Consider the following 19598-nt stretch of genomic DNA (forward strand, 5'->3'; position numbering starts at 1 on the left):
TCTTCATGGGAGTAGAAAACCCCGAGACTGTCATCTTCATGGGAGTAGAAAACCCCGAGACTGTCGGTCTTTATGGGAGTAGAAAACCCCGAGACTGTCAGTCTTCATGGGAGTAGAAAGCCTCCAGACTCCCTCCCTGGGAGCTGCTGGTGACTTCAAATGGCTGACCCCGGGGTTCTACAGCTCAGCACTTAACCAGGGCCCCTTTTAATAAAAAGCAAGATGATAGAATCAATTTCCATTTTTAATTGAATTTTAATGTATGGCTATGGGAAGGTGAGGTTTCCAAAATTAAAATTATTGACATCCTACAAGTTGGCGGTGATTTTTTTTAAATAGTCCAGCTGAATTTAATTCACTCTAAATAAAACATGTGGCTGCACATAGTTACAGTGGCCCGAAGTGCACTGCCGTAGTGTTCCAGAACTGTGATAAGATAAAAGCCGCAAGTGGCCTTTACAAACAGAATTTTTTTTTGTTTCCACACAGTTCAGTAGACGAGAAGCCCAGATTCAGGTCAGTTCTAGGGAAAGACTTTATCTGTATTGGTTCTTTCAGCAACGGTGGGCTCAGCATTCTTTGTCTGTCTCCACCTGTATGCTATCGTTCTTTCCTTGGGTCTAGGGGGCTTTCAGCCCTGAGAGGTTGGGTCCAAAGGAAAATGCTTCTCTCCCAACTTTTCCTTTAGGTGTTCCTGGGGCTCCTCTCTTGCTGCTTGCTTTCCACTTGCTTCTCTCTCTTAGGGAAGTAAAGGGTGAATGAACATCCCACCCTTATCCTGCCTCATTAACATAACATATCAACTAATCCTCATTAAGCTGACATAATTTTGGCCAGCTCACGTCCCAAAGGAACTGAAATCACAGCCATAATGGCTAAACTTTTCAACATATCACAAAACGAAGGATAATCAGATCAGGAGAAGACAACCACACAATACTGGAAATGGGAGGAATTCAACTCAGTCCACGGCAAGCACATTTACAACTTCAAATTTCTGAATGTTTATTTGTGGGGCGGGAATCCCCCGACAGCAAAGCATAGCAACAAATTGTGGAGCTACATGTTTGCAACATGTATGGCACACATGTTGCATGTGTGTGTCACCTTAAAGCAGCGGCTCTCAACCTGTGGGTTGTGACCTCTTTCACAGGGATCACCCGATTCATAGCTAATAAAATGACAGTTATGAAGTAGCAATGAAAATAACTTTATGGTTGGGGGGTCACCACAACACGAGGAACTGTATTAAAGGGTGGCGGCATTAGGAAGGTTGAGAACCACTGCCCTAAAGAGAGAGAGAGAAGAAGAAAGCTGAGTATGGACTGATTCTAGAAGTAGAGAGACCCAAGTAACACTATGGTGTTATCTATATCATGTTAGAGAACCTACTAGAATTATCAGGGGTAATACAGAACCTATTAGCATAAGAAAAAGACGGGTCCTAATGTTTTTAATTGGACAAGGCGCATGGAAAGGTTACTCTCTAAAATCAACAACAATAAAAAAAGAGGGCACTAGACATAAAAAGCTTCACTGCTATAGTAATCAGAGAAATATCGATGAAAGGAATGCAGGTATTAGAGTGGCTAAGATTAAAACTTCATCATTGTTGGATATTGGCAAGTAGTTAGAATTGGTACCACGGTCACTGTTAATGTTCTTGATAAATGTAACTTGGCTTAGTCTTTTCAAAGGACAGCTTGGCAGTAATTGTTATGTTTTCAAGAGCACATTTGCTTTGACCAAGCAATTCTGCCTCTAGGAATTTAGCCTAAAGAAGTAATTGGACAAGTGTACAAAGATGTATAAGGATGTGTAATGTTTGTAATAGTGAAAAATGGAAACTACCTACCAAACCTCCGTAATCGAGAGGGGCTAGAAACAGGGACTCGACAGTGGGCTCAAATGTCCCCGCCGCTGTGAGGATGACGCGGAACCCGGCAGTGTTTGTTCTGTTGTCCGGGGATCGCTGTGTGTTGGAAATGACTTGTCACCCAAGAGATTCTTGACAGTGGTGAGGGCTTGCCGTATTCTTGACTGGGGAATATGGCAAGGAAATCGTTTGTTAAGGCATATTTATCATGGTTTCATGATTTTTTTAGAGGAAGATAAGTGTGAATATGAGTCTCTATCCTTAGCCCTGGTAGCATAATGGTCTCCACATCGAGCTTCTATCCACAAGGACAGCAGTTCAAACTCACCGGCTGCTTCTCAGAAGAAAGACGAGGCTATGTGCTCCTATAAAGATGTAAAGTCTCAGAAACTCCAAGGGTCAGCTCTTCTCTGTCCTGTAAGGTTGCCATGAGTTGCTATCAACTCGGTGGCAGTGAGTCTGTTTTGTTTAAAGTAAAAATCTGCAGTTCTACTCCCTACAGATGATACATGTTAACGTTTCGGCATGAGTACTTCCAGATATATTTTCCTTATGCTTCAAAAAACAACCTCATAGGCGCTTCCAATCAGAACTACAACAATAATGTGAACTTATTGAATACAAAATTGAATTCAATAAAAATATTTCCTGGAAGATATGAGATTAAGCAGAGGAGGGGGAGGTGACAGAACTGAGTATGGTCTGCGTATAGGAGACTTGACTAATAGTTTAGTGTTACCTCCTCTGCCAGCATCGCGACAGAGAGCCCACAGCCTTCTTGAGAGTAGACACGAGGCATAACAATGGAAACATTTTGTCTAGTCCTAGGAGAGTTATCCCCGCTCCCTCATGACATCTTGTGATTAGATGCCAGAAGTTTGTTGTTGTTGTTTTGTTTTTAATCATTCCTTTAATTTGTTAGGCTCTCTCACAACTTCTCGTGAATCAAGTGAAGCCTCCTGATTCTCAATGCATTCTGTCACCAGAATTTCTCTCCAAACTGTAGGCATGGACTGTTCTTCACTATTCCTATAACAAGGAAGAAGTTCAGCTTTCTCTTTGTCTTTATAAACATATCTCCTAGAGCCCTGGTAGCCTAGAGGTTATGAGTTGGGCTGCGATCCACAGGCCAACGGCGTGAACCCATTAGGTGCTCCTAGAGAGAAAGACGGGGCTTTCTGCTCCCGTGAACAGTCACCGTCTGATACCCACAGAGGCAGTTCTGCCCTGCCCTACAGGGTCACTGAGTGGGCACCAAGGGCAGCAGACTTTTTGGAGAATGGTATCTTGACTTGAACAAGTAGCGGACAGGAGTAGTTTTGTAAAGTAAAGGACGCACACTGTGAAATTATCTGTACCCCCCCAAGAAAAACTCCAGGTGAATAGGAAATCATGGCATTTCAAAGGAAAAATGCAGACCTATCCATCAGTGGTGAATAAATCAACAATTGAGTGACTTTGTCTTGTGCCTGGTCTGGGGTCTTTTCTTGGTGTGTTACTTGGCTTCAGGCTAAGGCATAAAGACAGGTACCCTTTAGAGCCTTGAAGCCGGGCAGGCTTATTAGTTGTAAATGCATTCAGCTGTAGGTTATAACAACGTGGCAACAAGACTGACTGTGACATCAAGAAAGGTAAACCAGTATATTTTCTCCTTGTAACAAAAGTTCTAGGATAGGTAGGCCAGGGCTGTGGAGCTGCTTAACAAGGCCCTGGGGGACTCGAGTACTCCAGTAGACAAACCCAAGAGGAGTGGCCCTGGGAACACAAATTGAATATTTTACACTGTGGCTACCGTGCAGCTGTGTCTGCAGCTGAATCTCTGATAGAACATAAGCTCTGTGAGCAGCTTTCTCTTGAAAAAAAAAAAAAAGAAGTAATAAGCCTACCTTCAAAGAATTTTCAATGCTATAGAACTTGAGACCCGGTAAAATGTGGGGTTTATTCAATTAGGCACAACGACCAAATCTACGTTATGATTTGTTTTGTAAGTACTTGTGTATGAATGGTAAGGACCATTTGGAAAACAGAAAAAGCAGGGAGAAATTTTAAATCATCTTGTTTCCTACCAGCAAACACAACCAGTGCTAACTTTCTACCGAACATCCTTTTACATCTTTTCTTAAATGCATCACTGTGTGCTGTATCTTTGTGAAGCTTAGGTAATCAAATACCTTTTATTGTGATCATATGACCACGATAAAGTATCAAACTCTGGAATAATATTTTGTTAGTGGCTATGCCAGTTTATTCAAGGGTTCCCTGTAGTTTGGCACCAGGATTGATGTCAATTAATATGAGACATAACCCTGCAGTAGGCTTATTTTATAAACTATGAATTTAGGATTTTTTTATTAGACTAGATTCCCAGAAGTAATATTACAAAAACAAAATGAAATGGTGATGCTCATAAGCAGGATGTGAGCATCAATTTTCAGACATATCACAACTCTAAATATCATAAACAACTGCTCTTTGGTAGGCAGATCATTTGAATCACATTTATTAGATTGGCCAAAGGCCATCTAGAATACAGAGCAGTTTATGTAAGCAAAATGAAATTATTCGGTATATGTTTTAAGTGAAAACTTTCCTTTTTTTCTAATGCATGGCTGTTTTGAATTTTCTGATTTCTGCCTCTGTCTCAGTTTCACAGGAGATTCTAAGCTAGCCTCAAGTATGCGCTATGTGGAAACGCAGTCGATGCAGATAGGAGCTCCCTATATGATTCAGTTCAGTTTGGTGATGGGATGTGGTCAGAAGTACACACCGCATATGGACAACCAGGTGAAACTGGAGTATTCAACCAACCATGGCCTCACCTGGCACCTTGTTCAGGAAGTAAGTCAGTTTTCTTTAAAACTCCTGCTGGGCAACATCTTTTTACATAGGAGGCAAAGAAATTACTGTGCTAACACTTTAGACAGTTGGGAAGAAATGACGCTATTTGAAACAGAGAATTGACATGTATGTAAGTAAAGCCGGAAATAGATGACAAGAATGCCACACTTTCTTTACTACCAAAACCCAAAACCCAAACCTACTCCTGGTGACCCTCTATAGGGTTTCTGAGAAGCAATCTTTATGGGTGCAGACAGCTTCAGCTTTCTCCCAAGGACCCACCGGTGAGTTTAAACTGCCAACCCTTGGGTTAGCTGTCTGAGCAGGGCCTAAGCCACGGCACTACCCAGGTTCCTTACCTGCTGCCACAGGAGTTTGACATTTAAAAGCAAGTGGTAAACAATACTGAAAACATGTATGAAAGAAACGGGATGACTCGAGGCTGATGTTTTAATTTCTCAAACTCTTTCTCTAAAAACATGATTATGCCTATCTTCTTTCTTAGGAACAGTAAACCTGTCATGACTATCATTTCTCCCGTTTTAAGAAAAAGCAAAAAGAGCTATCTAGAGATAGCTTGGTATAAAATACGTGTAGGATTAATCTGACTTGGCAGTAAAGACATAAATGGCAATTATTGAATCATTTGAACAAATGCTAGGAAAAGGGGTTGAAATTGAAATAAGTTTATTTCTGATTTTATACATAGAATTAGAAGACTCTTCATGTTATTGTGGAATCATGTTTGCATTTTTCCCCAAACATTTCAGCTTCATAGGAAGAACAACCGAGGGCTGTTTCCCTATAGCAGGTGGTTAAAATTCGGCCGGAGAAGTCTCCATGGGCTTTTTCGGGTGGGTTGGTGGGTAGGTAAATATGCTGAGCCTGCGGCAGTGGAAGCTGAGCTGGACTCTGGCCTTTCTCCTTTTAGGAATGCCTTCCAAGTATGCCGAGTTGTCAGGAGTTTACCTCAGCAAGTGTCTACCACGCCAGTGAATTCACACAGTGGAGAAGAGTCACGGTGCTCCTTCCCCAGAAAACTTGGTGAGAGAACGTTTTTAAATATATCTATCCCTTTAACTTTCACTGTCTCCATTTCCATGACTGGACGGTGAGGACAGATTCAACACAATGGCACGGTTTTATTTATGTTTTCCCCTAAAGGCCTAGATCTTGCTTTTGTAACTGAAGATTTATGAGAAATTGAGTTTATAAAAAGTGTAGAAGTTTGGTTTCAGAAGTTTCTCAGCTGCTTCTGGCTTCCCCTGGCTTCCCTTGTTCTTCTGTGAGAGAATTCGATGACTCCCTCCCTCTGGGTTTTCATAATCAAAAAGAATGACAGACACGGGCATTGGTAAAATTCCACCTTAACACAGTTTTGTTTGCAAGGCAGCTGTCTTGCTGCAAAGTCCTACCTTTTTATGCCAACAGCTGACTAGATGCTTTTTTATTTTTATGTATTTCTTTAGTAACAAGAGACTGAGCAGAGGGCTCAGCTAACAAAGGGAAAGATGAACATTTGAGAGGATGAAAGAGAAAGCACCTTATTTCCCACCCCCACCCCCAAATATGATCTGGGCTCAATCTCGTTTGGACTCGATGGATTCCTTTGTCCACTGTGTGGAAATAGAGCCTAGAGGAAAGAACGAAGCCAGGGAAGCCGCTTAGGCGGCCAGCGCCATGTTTAGACAGTACATGGGGTGTCCCACACTGTTACTGTAGCAAAGGAGATGATAATCATTTCTGAAGTAAAAATTTAATTACATGGAACTTCCTGGTGGACTAAACAAGAGAAGATACAAAACAATTAGTTCTACCTTGGAGAAACTAGGTGACCGGTGGCACCACTGACTGAGCTGGGAAAGGCTTGGGGAGGAATGTTTGAGGGAGGAAATGAGGATTCCATTTTTGTGGTGTGAAGTTTGAGATAATTATTATCTGTCTCCTCAAGCAGAAATATCAAGAAGACAGATGGAATCGAGACATGAAACTTGAACAATCGGTAGTATTTGAAGCCCTAGGATAAACTGATCTCACCTAATAAAGAGCTTTGATTAGAAATTACGACCGGGTTCTCAGAATAGCCCTCCCAGTGATTAATGAGCCACATGATTTTGACAACTCACAGCCTCTTCACGATGATTTCCTTAGTAAAATGAAGAGGTTTAGGTAGATCAACCTAAGGGTCCTTCAGAATTCAAGAATTGTAAAATCTTGTGATTTGTGCAGAAGACCCCTAAGAGATTAATTTTATTTTTCTGTGGTATTTGCTTTCCAAGAACCTTTTTGTAAAAGAGAAAACAAATAATTCTGAGGTTAGTTTTATATAACAGACTCTACCATAACAATTTGGTAGATAATCTAGAATATTAGTTTTATAATTCCTTTAACAGAAGATTAGACTATTACATTGTGTAAGAATTCTTCTGTGCTACTTTTAAGGATGTATCATTATATCCATTGGGATAAAATGCTTGAAATTTTATTTTCATACACTTTTTATAACCAGCTTAGTCATTTCCTAGAGATTCAATTAACGCTTTGTCTAATAAGTTGCTACTTTCTCTAACATCCTATTTTTATGTATACTGCTGAGACTGTAATTGGGACTTTAATGTTAATTACATTCCTGACATCTATGATCAAGATTATGAAAAACAGCACCCCACACAATTAAAATACTAGCACTCCCTCCCATTCTTTCCCCGTTAAATATACTTTTACTCATTGCCATCGAGTCAGTTCCAACTCATAGCGACCCTACAGGACAGAGTAGAACTCTCAGTGGGTTTCTGAGACTGTACTATTTATGGGGACTAGTAGAGCCTCGTCTTTATCCTGTGGAGCAGCTAATGGTTTTGAACTGCTGACCTTGAGGTTAGCAGCCCAACATATAACCACTATACCATCTGGGATCTATCTATTGAATATAGTTCCTCATTATTTAATGATTATTAGTTTGTGTTCATTAACATGTAATATACATTTTGAAAATTATTATAGTAATACAAATAATTGATAGTTTCACTCCCAGAAACATTGTTGACTCTTATGTTTTCCTTATTGTAGTTTAAGTTATAGCCAAGAAAAACTGCCTTGTTAAAGAATCTTTAAGGTCATTTGGTACTCAAATGTATTGTTGCAGTGTTGTTTCTTAGTTCAAAAGATGCCACAATTATGTTGAAATTTTGGTACAATTTCAAAAGGTCAATTCTTATCAGTATTAGTTACTTGAGAAAATATATACTAACTCTTAAACTCTTTATTACCAACAGAGTGCCTTCTGTGTAGTAGGTATGCTTATTAAATGTTGAGGAGTTAAATTAAATTTTAATTCATACTACTACCATGAACTGAAGAGTTGTTTTCTTACAAAGCTTTCTCTTTTTTTGCAAACAAACAAAAATCTAAGTGATTTTCCCCTATTCCTTGTACGTACTTGTAACTTAAAAAGAAAATTAATTCTGCTTTTCCAAGTTTCCTTTAATCCTGGGGAGAGGAAGTGAAAATATTTTTTAAAAACAAAACCCTAGTAGGATGTATTTTTTAATATTACTACTGATTCATTCATTAATTAAATATCACTGCTCTATTAAATATGTATATGCATGTATTAAACTGGTGATTGCCACTTTTTTATTAAGAATACTTAAGATCTCTGCTCTAAAAATAAAGTACATTTATTCTTCTATACATTTTGGTAACTTTATCACTTATGCTTACTTCAAACTTTTATAAATGATAGTTCGTCTCAAGGAGGGAACACAGCTTAGTTTCAAGCAGTATCCCTTTTTGGAAACTCTTCTCAATGTTCTGCTTAGATTCAAACATATGCAACTTCAAATTGAATGCGTAGAAGTAAATGGTGGTCTTTGCATTGTCAAAAATCTTTTAACTCTGGAAAACGTACTGGATAGGACAACTTGGAATGGGAATATTGAATGTATGCACCTGCTCAGAGAAATTACTTTGTATATGAACTGAGCATTTGTTACCCAATGAAAATTAGTTTTGTTTTTATGAGAGACATTTACATAAGAACAGGGCCTAATGAGACTCAAACAGCTGTCAGTTGCTGACTTCGTAAACAAATCAACACCTAATGACTGAATGAGTTTCAGAATAACTGGGTAAACGTAATTACAGTAAGTGTGAAGGTGGAAAATACAATTTCATCAGCCTTCATTTACCTTAGGTTACCTAACTACCAAGAGATGACTCAATGATCCTTTATTTCCTCTTGAAGTTTGTATGGGAAAACATCAAATAAAGGAAAGATTGTCCAGTTCTGTTGTCTTTGGGGTTCCACAGAACTTTAAATGCAAGTCAGTTTCATTCCGTGACCTACCAACAAAGAGGACTTCCACACTTTCAGACTCAATTCAAGTGACTTCCTTCCCCAGAGTACTTATTTATAAGAGAGAGACAGAGAGGACTGGCGAATTAAGTATGTGTTCAGGGCGCCACTTGGCAGAGAGGCAGCGGCAAACCAGCGGGATCACGCCTTGTGTTCTCACATGTGACCAGCTGGAGACTGCTCACACGACTTAACTTGTTTCTCACTACACAGGAAGCCAAGACTCAACTTCTTTCTTCCAGCCAGCATATTAACCTATAGGTTATAATTTTAAATGGAACAAACCGTTTAAATTCTTAAGAAAGTTTCCCTTTTCAATAGTTTACAAGATATATTTAAGGATTGTTCATTCAGAAAAACAATTTAGAGCCACTGTAAAAAATAAGAATATAGAATGTGTATACATATGACTAGAAACATAACTGATAAAGGTAGGACAGATTTCTGAAAGAAATTCTCCAAGTACCATTTGAAAATTAAAAGTATCAAAACTTCAAAATTATGTTTGCCATAGGTTTTGTTTAAACATATATCTACAAAGAAAGTAAACAGTTGCCTTAGTCAACACACCACCATCAGAATCATTAAATTTGGGAGCTGGAAGAGACTTCATAGACCAGTTTACCCCATCCCTTTATTTAAGAACTAGAAACTCCAAGGGCTTACATTTCTCACGAAAGGTCACCCAGCAGACAAATTGCAGGAGGAGGATCCTGGGGTTCACAACATTCTCCCAGCACTTTCTCCCACCCAGTGCCTACAGAAGTCACACACTGCTGCTCCTTCCCGGCCTATTCATAGACTCATGGACTCATTCTTTTAGCAAGCTTTTGTTGAGTGAGCACCTATTTTACTCTGTTTCTAAGTGAACTATTGAGGCCAAAGATATACTTTCTCCCAAAGACTTCATGGTCTAGTTACCTATTTTTCTAGACTTGACTCAAATTGTTATTAGTCTAAAAGCTTTCCTTCGCATGACACGTAGGACATGGTTTTTACATCTTTGCTTCAGAGTTTACATCTTTCCTTCTAAGACAGTGCATCTACTTTCATAGAACCACTGTTCATGGTCCATTGCTGTTGCGCTGATTCTGTAGGACAGAGAAGAACCAACCCATAGGGTTCCCAAAGGCTATAATCATCACAGAAGTAGACGGCCGCATGTCTCCTGCGGAACCTTTTGGTCAGCAGCCAAGCCCTTACCCACTGTACCACCAGGGCTCCTTCCCTTTGGTAGTGGGACCGTGGCAGTTGTGATGGCTGTTGACTGCACATAGAACTGTTAGCCTAGGGCAGGTGCATCTGTCCTGCGGCACCTAGCACAAGGAGCACAGCCGTGCAGCAAACCTGTGTCTACCAGTTACACCTCAGTGCGTCATGAAATTAGCCCATGAGGAATTAGCCACAGATCATTGGTAAAATAAACAATAAAGGCTTAGTCTGGATTTAAACAGTCTGTTAAGTACTAAGGGAGTACTTAATATGTGGATAATTGATGCACTAGACCTTAATGGATCGTGCAGAGCTGTTAACATCAAGTACATATGTGATAGGGTGCTTAGGGAGGGTTTAATCAATGGAACTGAGCAGGCACATTAATTCTGAAAACCCTTTTCTTTTCTTTCATTTTTTTCACTCTGACCAAAGAGAACTAATTACAAATCCCTGAAAATTCCTAAACATGAAAAATAGACTGTGATTATGTGTGGGTGTATGTGTGGGTGTGTCTATAGATATATTAGCCAATAAATAGAATCCTTTTTGTCATTACTCTTAAAACCTCCCGTCTTCAGACTTTACTTTTTATCAGCATGTCCCCAAAACCATGAGTAAATTAATGTTTCAGAATTAATTAGCAGACTCCAGCATGTAGGTTGTCTTGTTTGTGGCATAGGATTGCCGTATGATTCCCTCAGCCCAAAACAGTACCTTCTCAGGAGCGTTATCGTTGGACCTTGAGAACCTATGCATTCCTTCCGGAAGTGTACACCTCTTCAACACTCCACATTTTCATCCATGAAAGACTCCTTTAGCAAATATCTTTGATCTTCAAATAAAATTACTTACTTTGCATCTTTCATCAAATCCCTATGCAGCAAAACTCTTTTCTTGAAAATCGATCCAATTAAATGAAGATGGAGGTATAAACAATGTAGACAGACTTCCTTTGAACGTTCTGTCATGAAAGCATTGTTGAAGGTCACATCATGCCGTGCAAATAAAAATAAAGGAAAATGACTGGTCGCTAAACAAAAGCTGAAAAACAATGTGTGTTATTTAAAATATGTTGAACGTTGGCATTCTTTGTACAGGAGGTGCCTGGGTTGCAGACACCTTACTTACAGATGACTCCTAATGTGTGCTCCCTTTGAGCCCAACTCCTACTTAAAAAAAAACAAAAACACCTGCATCACTGTCGTTCTCACTTGCTGCATGAGCAGCTTTTAAATCACTGAAGAGATTTCAACCCTTGTCTTGCACTAGACCAAAAAGAAAGTGTTTAAAAGATTTTGAATGTTGGCTGTGTGTGTGTGTGTGTGTGTGTGTGTGTGTGTGTGTGTGTGTGTGTGTGTGTCTGCACAGGACATCCCTGGGCTGCACTAAAGTTGAGGCTAATTAAGAACCATATACGCTTGGTGTGATTAACCTATAAATTCTTAAAGACAAAGTTAGATTCTGTTCGCCTTTGTGCCCTGGGGACTGCCCGAATGATCGCCTAAGAGTTGAAAAAAAAAATGTTTGTGTTTGCAATTCTCCTTTGCTGTTAGGTCAAGTGCCACCCGCTTCCGCTGGAGCCAGAGCTATTACACAGCTCAAGATGAGTGGGCATTGGACAGCATTTACATTGGGCAGCAGTGTCCAAACATGTGCAGTGGACATGGCTGGTGCGACCACGGGACATGCAGGTACATGTGTCTAAAAACTGTAAGCGATGACTCAGGGCTTAAGGCTATATATAGGATTTCCATCGCAGCTTTTGGGATAATTGAGTGAGTAGAATGATAAATAATGAAATATCCAGAAGAAAATGAACCTTCTTCCCTTGCTCTTATTTCAGTTGTAAATGATACTGTTTTATTTCAGGAGGCACCGCGCTATGTATTCCAAATCTCAGTATCTAACCTTAAAGCAAGGACCCCTGGCTTTAAATCTTATTCACTCGTTAGCCCCAAAGTCATCTTTGATCGCGAAGGTTCCCTCTCCTTCCCTAGACAGTTTTAAAGCGGCAGTCAAACAGCCGCTACGCGTGCTCCTACACCACTTCACCAGAAGTTCAAGGTTGTATGCTTGGGGAGATGGTGATTATCACTAATGAGGACGAGATAGGAACACACTTGACTGCCTAAAGACTCTAATGGGGAAGTAATTTAATCAGAACAAGGTGCAATAAAGCATGGCCAGTGCTGTATATTGGTTGGGAGACAAACATTTATACGTGCCTTGTTAAGGCTACAAGAAACTCTGGTTATCCCCTCCTTCCCTACTCTCACAGACAGACACATATCCACTATTGAGCACTAAATTCTATCATTATTTCTTTGTCACATGAAGAACTCGTGCTTATTACTATCGTGTACAGTTTAAGATGGTAGGAAAAATCTATGAACGTTGAGACCTGAGCAAAGATGAAGGGCGTGGGCAATGTCGTGGGTCAGACGGTCTTTGCCATTAGAAGTGACTCTGTGACTTGTTTGGTGGCCCCGCTCTCTCGTAGGTGTGACCAGGGGTACCAAGGCACCGAGTGCCATCCCGAGGCTGCTCTCCCTTCCACGATTATGTCGGATTTTGAGAACCAGAACGGCTGGGAGTCTGACTGGCAGGAAGTGATTGGGGGAGAAATTGTCAAACCAGAACAAGGATGTGGGGTCATCTCGTCGGGGTCATCTCTGTATTTCAGCAAGGTAGGACTGAGAAGGACTGCAGGTGTGTGGTCAGGGCCAGCGTTGCTTTCATGTGTGCTGCGGTTTGGGGGCAGGCCGAACTCAAAGGGGGGAACATGAAATGCTTTTACAAGGAGGCTTCAGAAAATTCATGGGAAATGGCATTAAAGATAAGGTTTTTTTAAAGAACTTTTTAAGGCACCCCCACGCTCATATTTCTTCCCTTCTCAGGCCAGCCATGGAGGGTCTTTGAGTGAGGAAAGGGCTTGGTCTTTTCTGACCCCAGCCTTTAGAGGGTACAAGTAGCTTGACATATGGGTGAGGGGCTGGAGTTTGTGGCGGGGAATACTTAGAGGTTCATAGAAGCAACTCTAGAGCCAGGCTGCCCATTTTAGTCCAGTTCTATCACTTGCTAGCTGTCTGGCTTGGAGCAAACTATTTGACCTCCCTGTGACTTAACATTCTCTGTGACTTAAGATTCATTTGAAAATGGAGAACATTAGATCAACTGCATCATCCTGTTATTATGTGGATCAAATGAGTTAATATTTGTAAATCATATAGAATAGTGCCTAACAGGTAGAAAATGCCTCTATAAAAGTGTTTGTTAAATCTCCGTAATACAGCTAAAGGAAGAGGACTACATGGGGCCGGGGACGGGGTTATGTCAGCTATCTTGGATCTTATTCTAATATGATCCTCGGCTGCTCACGACATCTGCTGATGTGCACATGTAGAACTTTCACTTGCCTGATGCTGCTGCCTCAATGGCAGCACAGATTAGACATATAGATTGGTAAACACCAATTAGAAACCAAAATGCCAGCCCCAAATCTCTAAGGCTGATTGTCTTGAATACTCCATCCCATGGCTAATGATGGTCCAGAGGACACCACTCCCTTGGATAGAGTCTAGAAAAGATACTCCTTTCTTCCTCCCTCCTCTAAATGTTTACTGTATACAATCTTCAAAGGGACTGGCAAGCTGAATAGATTCAGCCTTTTAACTTGAACATTGTGTCCAAATCTAATGATTGGCCTCCTTTCTTAGCATGCAAGATGCTTCTTCCAATCAGAGACCATATCCGCCAATTCAGGCACAAATAGAAATGCTCTACTCTACAGCAGGTAATAAGTACATAGGTGCTAGTTATATGCTGTAGGATTGATAGATTGCAAAATCTGTTTGGGCAGAAATCCAAAACAAGATAATTTATGCAAATCCAAAAATAGATGCAGGTTTTGTTTTGATGCAGGTGCAGAACAAAGAATCAGCAAGTAAACAAGATAGAGAATGCTCAAAAATCAGAGATGGATTCCATGTAGTGGTATTTCCTATCCACTGGCATTTAAGGTCTCATGGTCATTATTTTAAAGTCAATAATCCAAGTGTCCAATATTCATTGCATAGATCTGGATGCCCTACTTAATGGTGCACAGATGGCAAGATTATGCCTCTAATAAGCTTCTATTTTTTTAATTATGAATCCTTCAAAAATATGTACCATTGGTGTACCCCACCAATCAACATCTAGGCACAGATGTGTGTATTTGTACATAAACACACACTCTATTTTAACATAAGTATATAAATGGTCTAGCTTCCTTATCACTATTTTTTTCCATTTAGTTCAAGATGATCTCTTGAGTCAGACTATCTGAGTTTGCATCTGGACTCTAATGGATTCACCTTACAGAATTATAATACCTCTCTTTATGTCAATTTCCTCCACTAAAAGAGGGATATTGGAAGGATTAAACGAATTAATTCAAAGAAAGACTAAATAATCATGTTTGACAGATGGAAAGATCTCAGTAACTGCTAGCTACTATAATTATATTCTATGAGAATAATTTTCAAATGAGTTAGATTATTTTCATGTATATGCCTTGCCAGATAAAATCAGTATTTCAGAGTAAAATCTTTCTCTGTGCTTCCGAAACCAGTTTTCACTGTCAATTTTTGTAGAAAATATGTAAGCATCATTGTGTCCTTTTTTTTGTTTAACTTTTTCCAATATTGTATTATTCAGCTCTGTTTTGAATCCTAATGGAAGGAACTCCCTTGTTTTTGTGTAGCCAGAACAGCGAGGGCTAAGATGGAACTACTTCAGGAACATCTGAAACAAGGAATTCAAATGTTCACAAAACGTTCCCTGATAGCAAGCATCTTTTCTGGTTCATTGTCACTAAGAGATTGGAATTAATGGCCGGCCACAGATGTTTATCATGGAGAAAAAGAAATTTGTTTTTTAAACAGTGCCCTAGAAAAATCTGGGGAAGATTTCTGATGGGTCATTCATGATAGTGTCCGATGATTGGCATATCTAGAGTCACATGCTTGTGTCTGTGGTAGGGAGGTGGGATCTGTGGTTGGGAAACTCGCTACCAAGCCTAATTGAAGTGGTGAATGGGCCAATAACCCCAAGAATGAGAGGTGTTCTGGGAAAACAAAGCCATCACTATCTCAGCTTACATTCTACATGACATGAGGCCCCGTTGTGCTTTACACTACACATTGGTCATACCCATCTCCTCTCTTCCCTTTCCATAGTCATGCCTCTAGTCCAGGAAATCACGAGGGCCTAGCTCGGTGTGGACAGAGAGTTTTGCATGTCATGTTCACTACTGTATCCCTAATACTTAAAATAATACTCGGCTCATCGTAGACAGCAGTTCTTGTGAGTGAATGAATAGATGAACTTGTCCATGTGAATCCTATCTTTTCTTCCTTAGTTCATACCACTCCCACATTAATTTATCCAAACACACGCTGCTGCCACCCAATCACTTTCCTACTCAAAAGTTTCAGGATGGTCTTCAAGAGTGCTACCCACACTACGTAATCTATTTCCTTTTTCCGAACACACGCCCTTGGCTCCACCAGGAAGTTCTCCTCATCATCTATGCTTATATCCATTTCCCTCCCTGCGTGCGCTACCTACCAGACATTGTCTCTACATCCTTAGAAACCTTTCCGCAGTCTGCTTGGACCCTGCTGCTTCCATGAAGCTTCCTCAGCCTTTGGCAAGCTACACCAACCCATCCTGCGTGAATCCTCTCTCACGTAGGTTCTATGCATGTATGTTGGCATTGTTTCAGCCGAGCCTTAGTCGACCCTTTTATATTTTATTCTCCCAATTGGTTTTCAGGTAACGTGAGGGCAGTCACAAGATCCTAACTTTACACCTTGTCTTCACTTGTTGACTGTTTCATTATACAGCCATTTGCATTCATGGCAGCAATAAAAGCCTCTTATCTGACTTCTCTGTGCCTTAATGACACACATCTGGCAGTAGCAAATGCTGAGGCATGAGGCAAGAGCAACACAGGCTCTGATGGTAACGTTTGTGTCCATTTGGTGGTGCCATGATTCTCAGTGGTTTGGCAGTTATGTAATGATGTAATTTGGCAGTTCTACATTCATGTAGTCATCCTCCATTTGCACTTCATGAGAGTTTCACATCATGGCCTGGTCTTTGGATAGGGTGGAGAGGGTGTCCTTGATCTCAGTGCCCACAAGAATTCAGAATTGCCAGCTGATGGGGAAGGTCTCTGGAGAAGGGGTCCAGCTCAGCAAAAGGCATGTTGTGAACTGAGCACGCTCCATGAATAGTTTTCATTAGTTTTAGACTGCGGAAGAGCTGACAGCTCCTCAGTTGGCGACACGGGGCTCCAAGAGGAATCGGGACTTGGCCTGGAGCCTTCGCTGTCATGGCTTCTATCCACGTGCCCTCCCACAAGTCCAGGAACTAATTCATGTTCGTTTCCCAGCCATTCCAAATAGGAATTAATGAATTTCATTAACTAAATAAAATTGAAATAACACACATTTTTATAAAGAAATTTTCACCATATTATTTGTTTTCTAGTGGCCTTTTTGATTCATTAAAGTCTTTAAGGGAAAAAAACAAAGCGAAGGCCTGTGAAGTGTTGTACAGTTTAAGGGTGTCCTGTTAAACTTGTTTTATTTTAGCTCAACCCTTCAAGCAGTTTAAAATGGAAGATTGGGAAAACCTGGGGGAATTTTTCACACTCTAGGAGTGAGAGGACCCGACCTATTACTCCCACATGCACACAGGCAGACACATTGTATGTGAATTTGAGTCTCCACGTACACACATCAATACCCTGATCACGGAGGAACAGAAAAACTTCAACATGTTTCTCCGTTATGACAAACTGTGCCTGAGCCACTTCCCTTTTCTTTTTCCCAGACTTCAAACAGTATTCCATATTTCAAGTCACTGAACAAAAGAAAATCATTTGTGCTGCTCTCTAAGTGGGGTGGAGGGGCGTGGAACAAAACACTCTTCGTGCCAAACTAAGCATTTGTGTGATATTTTCCATCACTTACAAAAATCCCACAAAACACTTCAAAATCCTCTGTAGACTAAAACCGTCATCTCCTGGAAGAACAACATTTCTCTGTGAATTTCACAATAGACCAATCATTCCAACCAGCTAATTGTGATAATTGGATTTTTATAATTCTTTTCACCTTCGATCTTTATCCTTCTGTCTCATTTCCGCATGCCAAGTTTCTCACAGAGGTTTGCAAAATTGGACTCAACTTGCTTAGTTCTCTAGTTTTGCTTCTCCAAATCATTCCCTTGTCATAATCGTAAGGCCTGAAAATACTAGACAAGTTATAATAGTCTCTAAGGTGTTTCTCATGTACAGTATTTCAAATCAACAAAAGGAAAATTTAAACTACCTGCATGTTATTGGTAAGATTTTCTCCAATTTACACTTAAACTATAATGCTCAGCAATGAGCCTGCCTATTAGCTTTAAGATTCCTTCCAGTATACATGTAAAATTAAGTGTTAAAAGAATTGCATTTCTGTCTCACAATGAAGTTTATTTCTCATTTTTCTGGTATGTTCAATTATGCTTGGGATCTTTTAGTTAGCTGTAGTTCTGTTGTTAACAGTGTACTTTTTTAATTAGCCCTAAGTATTTCTCATGTGGTTTATAATAACTAGAACCCTTTCTTAATTAACTCACTAGATTAGAGTAAGGTTTGAATTTTAATTGAACTCCTTGGATGCTCTCTGAAACCAGTTCAGGGAAGCCCAAGCCCTGGCTTTGGCAGAATTGGGCTGGCCAGATCTCACGAGCAAACCCTTTTCAATACCATTAGCATAGACCCATGGAAGCAAATAGGAACAAGGAAAAAACCCTTCTCAGTTTTTATCTTGACATCTTACTACAGGACTGTGATACGCACTGACACACACGCAGAATTTGAAAAAGTGTTTAAGATAAAGACACCATTTAGTGATGGGGGAAAGACCTGAAATGGCCCCTCCCACACTCTCTAATTTGAGCAGGGAGACAGGCTGAGAGACCAAGAGCCTGAGAGACTTGGGTACCATTCTTTTTTGTCAAGGAGTTTCCATCTGCCTATTATACTTCAGTCACCATTATAGAGGTGGGTCAGGGGCATATTTCTGGAGAAAATGCCCTGACCAGAAGGCATTTTGGCATTAAGGCATCCATGCGACCCGTTATTTCATCAGATTATCACATCACCCTATGAGGTAGGTATTACTATCCATCTAGTGCCAAGATGTTCACGCAGCTAATGAACAGTAAGAATAGTGAGCTGAGGTTCAAGCCTCCCTCTGAATGATTTCAAAATACATGATCTTTATTTTTTATTATCTTGCCTGGTGGAAATATACAGAACAAGGAAGGAATGGGGCTATTTGGGTGAATATTCATTTTTCATCATTGAAAGAATCTCAGACCATCCTTGATAGAATTAGCAGTTCCCAAGGGTTTTATAACTCAGTCTGTGAATCAGTGATGTAGAGATGAAGCAAATGGATTCCAGAACCAGAGGAGAAACAGCGAAGTGCTATAACCTTCTCCTCTCGACTACTTTGGGGACAAACCTTCTCCACATAGAGGTAGGATGTGCATGCGAAATCGAAACCGAAACAACAAAATGCAAAAGTCTCCAGGGTGACTGAGCTGTGTTTTTCTGTCCTTTGGAAAGGCTGGCAAACGACAGCTGGTGAGCTGGGATCTGGATACTTCTTGGGTGGACTTTGTCCAGTTCTACATCCAGATAGGCGGAGAGAGTCCTGCATGCAATAAGCCCGACAGCCGAGAGGAGGGCATCCTCCTTCAGTACAGCAACAATGGGGGCATCCAGTGGTACCTGCTGGCAGAAATGTACTTCTCGGACTTCAGCAAACCCAGGTAACCTTCAGCAAAGCCATGGACCTTCCAGTGGTTCCCAGGAATGGTCAGCATCGTATAGACTGTTGTTAAGATGTTTCCAAAATATTCTGAACTGCAGAAAATTGACAAACACATGCATGGTTAACATAAGTGATCAATAAATCATAAACAACACATAAGAATTTCATCTGAGTTAAGTGTATGGATGAAAACCATTTGTATTCGTGTTGGAATTTTCTAAGACGTTGCAAAGAGTTGTGACTAAAGGAAAAGAAGGAGATTAACCATTGTTTTTCCCAAAGAAACTCTGATGCAGGAATGGTCGGCGTTCACTACACTATTTAGAAAAACTGTTTGTTCCATTTGTGGATTTTAAGATGTATGCACAAAATACATTCAGCTGTTAGATTCAACTGCAAGGTGGATTTTATTAAAAGGCTTTACACGGCTGCG

The 19598-nt window shown here is 40.3% G+C and overlaps 1 protein-coding gene across 2 annotated transcripts in view; it reads left to right on the top strand.

The window, feature by feature from the left end:
- The window catches only part of RELN (reelin), a 549393-nt gene that overhangs the window by 389525 nt on the left and 140270 nt on the right, over nucleotides 1-19598 (top strand). For both annotated transcript variants that reach the window (XM_004702602.2, XM_004702603.2), the window contains exons 21-25: nucleotides 4522-4714; nucleotides 5646-5758; nucleotides 11840-11977; nucleotides 12787-12973; nucleotides 18958-19163. In XM_004702602.2, the coding sequence (XP_004702659.1) occupies nucleotides 4522-4714; nucleotides 5646-5758; nucleotides 11840-11977; nucleotides 12787-12973; nucleotides 18958-19163 (837 nt within the window). The remainder of the gene's footprint in view (nucleotides 1-4521; nucleotides 4715-5645; nucleotides 5759-11839; nucleotides 11978-12786; nucleotides 12974-18957; nucleotides 19164-19598) is intronic.

This window comes from Echinops telfairi, unplaced genomic scaffold (genome assembly GCF_000313985.2).
Source record: "Echinops telfairi isolate 266 unplaced genomic scaffold, ASM31398v2 ScPeMD7_23;HRSCAF=83, whole genome shotgun sequence".
Classification (NCBI taxonomy): Eukaryota; Metazoa; Chordata; class Mammalia; order Afrosoricida; family Tenrecidae; genus Echinops; species Echinops telfairi.